The 9,731-nt window shown below is 34.9% G+C and overlaps 1 protein-coding gene across 2 annotated transcripts; it reads left to right on the top strand.

Moving 5' to 3' along the window:
• The first annotated feature begins 310 nt into the window (after positions 1 to 310).
• Positions 311 to 8,973, top strand: LOC114400769 (ABC transporter G family member 39-like). 2 transcript variants are annotated; one of them, XM_028363398.1, is made up of 20 exons: positions 311 to 951; positions 1,268 to 1,388; positions 1,550 to 1,638; positions 2,133 to 2,217; positions 2,329 to 2,619; positions 2,707 to 2,797; positions 3,046 to 3,946; positions 4,107 to 4,267; positions 4,427 to 4,530; positions 4,659 to 4,824; positions 4,916 to 4,999; positions 5,271 to 5,410; positions 5,776 to 6,108; positions 6,225 to 6,515; positions 6,609 to 6,692; positions 6,823 to 6,956; positions 7,329 to 7,556; positions 7,727 to 7,898; positions 8,066 to 8,320; positions 8,430 to 8,973. In XM_028363398.1, exons 1-20 carry the CDS (start codon positions 587 to 589, stop codon positions 8,697 to 8,699), a joined length of 4,365 nt encoding a protein of 1,454 aa, XP_028219199.1. In that variant the 5' UTR covers positions 311 to 586; the 3' UTR covers positions 8,700 to 8,973. The 2 variants fall into 2 exon arrangements, with proteins under 2 accessions (XP_028219199.1, XP_028219200.1); XM_028363399.1 differs by having other exon boundaries at positions 587 to 951; positions 5,274 to 5,410; positions 8,430 to 8,699.
• Positions 8,974 to 9,731: the final 758 nt, after the last annotated feature.

Genomic DNA, 9,731 nt, shown 5'->3' with positions numbered 1-9,731 from the left:
GAAACTGTAGACAAAATAAATATTTTTCTCAGAAGACAGATCCATTAAGCCATGTTAATAAGCAGCGCTAACTGACCAATCATACCAATAATTGAATCAAACAGTAAAAAATATGCAATTTTTTCTGTTTTTTTTATAGTCTAAACCATAGTGAGCTATAAAATGTAACAACCTTACAAGTATGAATAGAGTTGGTCTGACTTACCTGGAACATAATTAGTTATATATATATATATAGAAAAAAAAATACAACGCAAGCTATTTGAATTTTAAAGTTTCCAACTAAAAATTCCACATGAGAAGTTGACAACTATAGCTCAACGCAAACCTTCCATTCAGCATGAGAGTTTAACTTTCGAGCATATGCTTCCACGGACAGTTGGACACGTAACTTTCTCATCACCCTTATATATACACACAAATTTCCTCTCACACCACTCAAAATTTCCACCAACTACTTGCAAACTTGAGTCGCCTCAACCACTCCGAAAAGAATTCCAACACACTGCATGTTATTATGTTATATACATACACGTAACTTGCTATACTATATTCATCCACAAGTATCTCAGTGTGGTTGATACCAATGGCATCGGCACTGGCGGGGGATGATTTGGCCGTATCAACTAGCAGTCGCCGGAGCTGGACAACGGCGAGTTTCAGGGATGCATGGACGGCAGCGCCGGACGTGTTCAACGTGAGCGGCCGCCACGTGTATGAGGACGACGAGGAAGAGCTCAAATGGGCTGCCATAGACCGCTTGCCAACTTTTGAACGCATGAGAAAAGGCGTCCTCAAGCACGTGCTCGACGATGGACATGTGATGCTCGATGAAGTCGATGTTTCCAACCTTTGCTTACATGACAAGAAGCTCTTAATTGACAGCATACTTAAGATTGTCGAGGAAGACAATGAAAAATTCCTACGCAGACTTAGAAATAGAGTTGATAGGTAAGTGCTTAGTATTTCTACTCTATATTTACTTATCACCGCTTCTCTTTAGTCTTTATTATTATTACTATTGTTAACCACCGGAGCGCATGCATCAATTGGCATGAGATTGATCCAGCTTAACCAATAGTGTTAAGTTTGAGTCATGAGTATGTAGTTCTATTGAATACACGGAAGGAGAACTTTGTTGAATGTTCATAATATAGTACTATTCGGCTAAAAAACATGATTGAGCTCTGTGAGTGCTCGTACCAAAAAACTATTACTATTTACTACTATTATTTTTCTGACATGGTTTGTTTTTGTTATATTGCAGAGTAGGGATTGAAATTCCGAAGATTGAAGTTCGGTGCGAGAATTTATCTGTGGAGGGTGATGTGCATGTTGGGAGTAGAGCACTTCCTACCCTGCTTAATGCTACTCTCAATGCTTTTGAGGTACTTGTTTTGTTTGTTATTGAAGAATCTTGATTTCAGATTCAAAGCAAGATGATTTATGTATCAGATTTCACTGAGTATAAGATTTTTAGTTGAATTTGAGAGTGCTAATGCTTCTATATATACTAATGCTTTGTCTGATTCTTTTGCTTAAACGGCAGAGTGTTCTGGGAATGTTTCACCTTGCACCATCCAAGAAGAGGGAAATCCAGATTCTTAAAGATGTTAGTGGAATCGTTAAACCCTCAAGGTAGTCCTATCAAAAGTTTCATCAGAACCACTCGAGAAAAATGTTATTAGTAGTTCTTAGAATTCTAATGATTATTGTTGGCCTATCATACAACCTGTTATTGGGTCATTATAGTACCACTCAACATATCTATTCCTGTAAATTTTATGTTTAAAATGTCTAGTCCTCGGTGTAAGGGGATGTGATCTTATATCAACTAATAACATGACCAAAGTAGTGTATATAAGTGAGATGCAAACCTCACATCATGAGCTAGTTGTTGGGATTGAGATGTTAAGTTCAAAACTCAAATTTTAATAGTAGTTTCAAAGATGGATGGATCTTGGTTGTGCTGATTTTATAACTGTTTTTTTCTGGAAAGTCAAGTTCTGCAAAAGGGAAAATTACTTGTATGCATTCTTTCATTTGTTGAGGAAGTTGACTCCCAGTTGTATTCGACAATTTTATGATTTTTTATGGTATTTGACTTATTTTATTTATTGTGGTACTCTCAGGATGACTCTCCTTTTGGGTCCTCCATCTTCGGGGAAAACAACATTGCTTTTGGCGCTTGCAGGGAAACTTGATCGTGATTTAAGGGTTTGTTCTCATTTTCTGCTTATAAATCAGTTTACTTCAATCGTATCTCCTCATCATCATATGAGTATTTTGTTTAACCACAAAGTGAGCTTTATGTTGAGATGTGATCAGGTGTCTGGGAGGATCACTTACTGTGGCCATGAGCTAAATGAATTTGTTCCACAAAAAACCTGTGCCTATATCAGTCAACACGACATTCACTATGGAGAAATGACAGTGAGAGAGACATTAGATTTTTCAGGACGTTGTCTAGGTGTTGGTACTAGGTATGAAGCATTAGTGGAACTGTCAAGAAGGGAGAGAGAAGCAGGAATAAAGCCAGACCCTGAGATTGATGCATTCATGAAGGCTATAGCCTTGTCAGGTCAAAAAACCAATTTGGTAACAGATTATGTACTCAAGGTTGGTGTCTCTCTTTGTCTCTACTTCAAATTATATGAATATTACTTATATGCTTCTATTTTATTCACTTTGAACGTGTTATGACAGATCCTTGGATTGGATATTTGTGCCGACATTGTGGTTGGAGATGAGATGAGAAGAGGCATCTCTGGTGGACAGAAGAAGCGAGTAACAACAGGTTAATTTTTTATTTAGTGTATGCATAACCAATAAACCAAAGTTTTAATATCACACATCAAATAATTAAACATCTCATGTTGTATGCTTGAGGTTCAAATAAAAATAATAAAGTGCTAACTATAAGGCTGGCTACTTGTGGTACATAATCTTATAACAACCAAGAAACTTTTCAACTAATGATTTGTAAATAAGCATTTGTAATTATCTATTAGTTATAAAATCTGCTTTAATTGTAACTGTATGTAGGGGAGATGCTGGTAGGACCGGCAAAGGCACTATTTATGGATGAAATATCAACAGGATTAGACAGTTCCACCACCTTTCAGATATGCAAGTTCATGAGGCAAATGGTTCATGTAATGGACGTAACCATGGTGATTTCGCTTCTACAACCCGCACCAGAGACATTTGAACTCTTTGATGACATTATCCTACTTTCAGAAGGTCAAATTGTATATCAAGGTCCACGTGAGAATGGGTTAGAGTTCTTTGAACACATGGGTTTCAAGTGTCCTGAGAGAAAAGGAGTTACTGATTTTTTACAAGAAGTAACATCCAAGAAAGACCAGCAACAATATTGGTCTAGAAAAGATGAACCTTACAGATATGTTTCCGTTTCAGAATTTGTGCAAGCCTTTAGTTCATTTGACATAGGAGAGCAACTTGCCACTGAGCTTGGAGTTCCCTATGATAAGAGACAAGCCCACCCAGCTGCCTTAGTGAAAGACAAGTATGGTATAACAAACTGGGAACTATTTAAGGCATGTTTTTCAAGGGAATGGCTACTCATGAAGCGCAGTTCTTTTGTTTATATATTCAAGACAACACAGATAACAATCATGTCTATTATTACATTTACTGTGTTCCTTAGAACAGAAATGTCAGTGGGAACTGTTGAAGATGGACAAAAATTCTTTGGAGCATTATTCTTTTCGCTAATAAACGTGATGTTTAATGGGATGGCAGAACTATCTATGACTGTTTTTAGGCTTCCTGTCTTTTACAAACAAAGGGATTTCAGGTTCTACCCTGCATGGGCATTTGGTTTGCCTATATGGCTTCTCAGGATCCCTCTGTCCATTATGGAATCAGGGATATGGATTGCCCTTACATATTACACCATAGGGTTTGCTCCTTCTGCTAGCAGGTAATTAATATGAGATTACAATTAGGCACTGGAAAGCAACTTAAGCCAACTTTCCAATGTATTTCTTCCTTTCTTTTAGGCTATGATCGTTTTAACTTTCTTTTTATAAGCTAGAATGATAACAATTTCTTAATTCACAATTGTCACTTTGTTTCATCAGATTTATCCGGCAATTCTTGGCATTATTTGCCATTCATCAGATGGCTCTCTCTTTATTTCGGTTCCTTGCTGCAGCTGGTAGAACACTAGTTGTTGCTAATACACTGGGTACCTTGTCCCTGCAATTGGTATTTGTGCTAGGAGGTTTTGTTATTGCCAAAGGTAAGTAGTTGATCACTTTTTAATTTTGTACAGATCTTTTTGTTTAAGGAAGCCTTAATAAGATCATAATGTTACGTTTTTCTTATTTTTCTTTTATAGTCATATTTATATAGTTCAAACAAATACTCTGTGCAACATATTTTCTTTTGGTGTTTGTAGATGACATTGAGCCATGGATGATGTGGGGCTATTATCTATCTCCTATGATGTATGGTCAGAATGCCATAGTAATGAATGAATTCTTAGATAAAAGATGGAGTAAAGTAAGAAATCAATTTCTCTTAGCTTTTTTTAAATACTTGCACACAGCAAGATAAATTTGTTTCAAGCGTTAGTTACTTCTATTCTATGAACTTCAAGCATTGTTAAACATCGTTTTTATCTTTTACAGCCAAATACAGACCCTAGAATTAATGCACCTACAGTTGGAAAGGTGCTTCTCAAATCTAGAGGCTTCTATACAGAAGAGTATTGGTTTTGGATCTGCATTGGAGCCTTGCTTGGGTTTTCTCTTCTCTTCAATCTCTTATTCATTGTTGCTTTAACTTATTTGAATCGTAAGTCATGTCCTTTTGATTTTCAAAGTCTTCAACTGAGTAAACTTTGCACCTCCGATTAAACGCGTTTAATGTCAAACCAAAATTTCAGCTTTGGGTTATTCAAAAGCAGTCATTGCCGATGAAGGTGACAAAAAGAATAACAAGTCATCCTCTAGCCAACATATTCTTGAAGGTTTTCAAACTTATCTACTTTTCCTTTATTTCTTGGGGATACAGAGTGCACCTCATTGTTATTTATCTAGGTAGTAAATAATCAGCAGCATTATTTTTTATTAAAAAACATGTTCACGGTAATTTAGTTGCTATAGTTTTATTAGCTTTTCAATACAATTATTTTCTTCATTTTGCTGTGACACTTTTAGAAAAATGTTAGTTGCACGCAGTTCTCATGCAATTCAATGACACTATTTCCTTTCATGCTGCTAATCCTTTTTGAAAAATAGCAGGAACAGACATGGCAGTGAAAGAATCTTCAGAAATGGCTAGTTCTTTGAACCAAGAACCAAGAAGGGGAATGGTTCTACCATTTCAACCTCTTTCACTTGCATTCAATCATATTAGCTACTATGTAGATATGCCTGCAGTAAGTCTCTAAATCCTAGAAAGTGGTTTCATTTCTGCTTTCCTTACACTGGCATGTTATGATTGCGAAAATTTCGTTCTTGCAGATGTCCTATCTGTCCCTATATGTTTGGTGTTGTAACATCAGTCAATCATGTTAACCACCACTTTGAATTCACGAGTGCTTAGCTTTCTTGAATACATAACAGAATAAATATAAAATCTCTTGTTCAACTCTTAAGGTCATGTAAATTGTTCTTGAAAAATTCAATGCTCTTATATGTTAATCAAAATTGTTAGAAAAAGTTAAACATAATTCAAGCCTATTTTTTTTTCTTCATAGTAAATCTTCTGGTTTTGTTTTTTTTTTTACTTCTATTACATCAGGAAATGAGGAGTCGAGGAATCAATAAAGATCGACTTCAACTACTACAAGATGTTAGTGGTGCTTTTAGACCAGGAATTTTGACAGCACTTGTGGGTGTTAGTGGTGCTGGAAAGACAACCCTTATGGATGTATTAGCTGGAAGAAAAACAGGAGGATACATTGAAGGAAGTATTAGCATCTCAGGTTACCCAAAGAACCAAGCAACATTTGCTCGTATCAGCGGTTATTGTGAACAAAATGACATCCATTCTCCACATGTTACTGTATATGAATCACTATTATTTTCAGCATGGCTTCGCCTTCCTTCAGATGTAAATGCACAAAAGCGAAAGGTGTGTCAGGGACAAGCCTTGTTATATTTTCTCGGCCATTATTAATAAAGTAAATTTTGATGCTAATATTTATAATTTTAATTTTGATTTGGTTATATTTTTGTTTGGTGATGCAGATGTTTGTTGAAGAAGTTATGGAGTTGGTTGAGCTTAACCAAATCAGAGATGCACTAGTGGGTCTTCCAGGAGTGGATGGTCTATCAACAGAACAAAGGAAAAGGCTTACTATTGCGGTAGAATTGGTTGCCAACCCTTCAATTATCTTCATGGATGAACCAACATCTGGCCTTGATGCTAGAGCTGCTGCTATTGTCATGCGAACTGTGAGAAATACAGTAGACACAGGGAGAACCGTTGTGTGCACAATTCATCAACCAAGCATAGACATTTTTGAAGCTTTTGATGAGGTAAGTATGAACTCTATAGACTCTAGAGTTTCTCTGTTATTTCCTTTGGTTGATTATTGCATATAACTTTGTCTTTTTCCCCCCTTACTGTAGATTTTGTTGATGAAAAGAGGAGGACAAGTTATCTATGCTGGACCTCTTGGTCGTCACTCACACAAGCTAATAGAATATTTTGAAGTGAGTATTGAAGTTTTTATATGGCTATATCGTCTTTAGACCTTAGTTTCATACATTGTGTACCATGGTCTGCTTATAATTTCATCAGCAAAATTTTCATATATTTATATCTGTTGCACATATATGTCAGGGTATCCCAGGGGTTCCAAAAATCAAGGATGGTTATAATCCTGCCTCATGGATGCTTGATATCAGCTCTACAACAATGGAGGCTAATCTTGAGGTAGATTTTGCAGAGATTTATGCTAAGTCTACCCTCTACCGGTATGATTTTTCATGCTATGCTATGTTACTTTTTTGAATGCTTACAAGTTTATGCAACAAGACCTCCGTCTTTGTAAAACTCTTGTTTTGATAGGAACTCAGATTAGAAAATAGAAGAAAGGAAAGAAAGATGAAATTTCTTGATTGTAAAAGAAGAGAAAATAGGAGAGATAACTCTCTTCCAAGGGTTTCCCCTTCACAAAGAGCTAATGCTCAATTTACAATGATAATAAATCTCCTCTCTCCTATCCTCCTTCCCCTATTTATATCTAATAAACCCCCCTAACTAACTAACTCATTAATAGTCTATCTTAACTAACTCTTCTTTCTCCTTGATTATTTCCTAACATGTTTTTTCTGTACTTTCTTCAGGAGGAATCAAGAACTTATTGAGGAGCTCAGTACCCCAGTACCAGATTCCAAGGACTTGCACTTCCCAACCAAATATTCCCAATCGTTTTTTGTTCAGTGCAAAGCTAATTTCTGGAAACAATATTGGTCCTACTGGAGATATCCTCAGTATAATGCTGTCCGATTCTTTATGACAATTGTTGTGGGAGTAATGTTTGGTGTGATTTTCTGGAATAAAGCCAAAAAGACGTAAGTCATTGAACATTTGAACTTGTCTATAATATTAAAGACGCAGATGGCTTTGTGTACCGCTCTTACAATTATGTTTGGTGTTCTATTAAGTCACAGTCTTTCACGTTAAAATTTGCATTCCAGTTATTATTCCATTTTGATGTTTGCTTGATAAATTTTATTGGCAGCCATAAACAACAAGATTTGATGAATCTTTTGGGAGGCATGTATGCTGCTATGCTTTTTCTTGGAGCCATGAATGCTTCATCAGTGCAACCAGTTGTTGCCATTGAAAGAACTATCTTCTATCGTGAAAGAGCAGCAGGGATGTACTCTGCATTGCCCTATGCATTTGGCCAGGTACAAAAGTAAAGAAGGAGTGACATAAAGACACCATTTTGAAGCTTAGTTTATTCTGTTTCTGAAATGATAAATCTTCATTTGACAATTTCCGTGGACAAAGGCCTTGTTCCAATGGAAAAGAAAGAAAATATATTCAAACTAAAGACGCTTCATTGATTATGCAGGTGGCAATAGAGGCAATTTATAATGCAATTCAAACAGCAGTTTACTCTCTTATCCTTTACTCAATGATTGGGTTTGATTGGAAGGCAACAAGCTTCTTTTGGTTCTACTACTATATATTAATGTGCTTTATGTACTTCACGTTGTATGGAATGATGATTGTAGCACTAACACCGGGTCACCAGGTTGCTGCAATTTGTATGTCCTTCTTCTTGAGTTTCTGGAACTTGTTCTCTGGCTTTATCATTCCTAGGACGGTATGTGATAGTTGTCATTTTGACATGTAATTCATAATTTAATTCTAAGAAATGTTATTCCTTCTTTTTCCCTATTGAAGCTTATATTATTCTCTTAAATGTTATGCAGCAAATTCCTGTGTGGTGGAGATGGTATTATTGGGCTTCTCCTGTTTCTTGGACACTATATGGCCTTATTACCTCACAACTGGGTGACAAAAATGCAGAATTGGAGATACCAGGTGCTGGAAGCATGGGATTGAAGGAATTCCTTAAACAAAACTTGGGTTTTGACTATGATTTCCTTCCCGTTGTTGCTGCTGCTCATGTAGGCTGGGTTATCCTCTTCATGTTCGTTTTTGCCTATGGCATCAAATTCTTGAATTTCCAAAGGAGATAGTCTCAGCAAAGTTATATATATATCAGTTTTAGGATTACGTGTAAATTTTTTATTTATTAGTATGTAGGAGTTCATGTGCTCATAGTGCTTCAGGAATCTCCACTTTGAGTAAGTCCTACCAATATGGATTAGGAAATGAGTATATAGATTGTTGAGCAAGTTGTTACCTGTGAAAGAACAGAAGTCACAACCTTTAAGATAATGTGACAAGCTTACAATTAATACATGGCATGATGTCATGAGAGAATTTATTTCACTTTTTCACTTTTACTAATCTTTCTAAATTTAATCATGCTCATTTGGAACATTTTTAAAAATTATCCAAGTTTTTAATCATATTTTTTATATCAACAAATATCAATTTATTAATTTTATTAAAAATATAAAGATTTAAACCTAGGATTTTTTCCCTCTCTTTTCTTTTTTCATTCTTCTCGAATCACTTAGACAATCTTATATATCTTCATTTTCAAACATATTACTAAAGCTAGGTTGTTTTAATGCTCAGTCAAAGTAAACAAAACAACATTTTCATTTTTTTAAAATATTGAACAGAAGGTCCATATTTATTATTTATAGAATTGTTATATTAAAAAAAATAACCTGAAGTTCCGTATTGATTTGAAAAACATAAAACAGAAAACTAGAAAATATTAAAAAATTAAGAAAGCATTATATATATATATATATATATATATATATATATATATATATATATATATATATATATATGATTTTTTGTTACTTTGACTGCATAGTCAATGTGTTAAACGCAGTTGAATGAAACTGACCATCTTCATAACGATGCCCAGTGAGTGACTAAATAAAAGTAAACCGATAAAGATAAATTCGAAAAAGTTACCTGACACTACAGAACTATCATATAAGGCATAAAATTAATATAAATATACAAATTTTCAAATAATAAAAAAGTAATGAATGCTGTGGAAATTAGGATTAGTCAATAGATATAATAAAATATTTTCATTATTTAAATTAATATAAAATAATTTTAGTGACACATTCTTTATA

The sequence above is a fragment of the Glycine soja genome, chromosome 19, assembly GCF_004193775.1.
Source record: "Glycine soja cultivar W05 chromosome 19, ASM419377v2, whole genome shotgun sequence".
NCBI classification, from domain to species: Eukaryota; Viridiplantae; Streptophyta; class Magnoliopsida; order Fabales; family Fabaceae; genus Glycine; species Glycine soja.
This window is presented reverse-complemented; position numbering and strand designations above follow the sequence as displayed.

Coding starts and splice junctions, on each gene's coding strand:
- LOC114400769 (XM_028363398.1), top strand. CDS start 587: ATGGCATCGGCACTGGCGGGGGATGATTTGGCCGTATCAACTAGCAGT. Junction 4,531..4,658: donor TAGATAAAAGATGGAGTAAA/GTAAGAAATCAA, acceptor TATCTTTTACAG/CCAAATACAGACCCTAGAAT. Junction 6,957..7,328: donor GCTAAGTCTACCCTCTACCG/GTATGATTTTTC, acceptor TACTTTCTTCAG/GAGGAATCAAGAACTTATTG.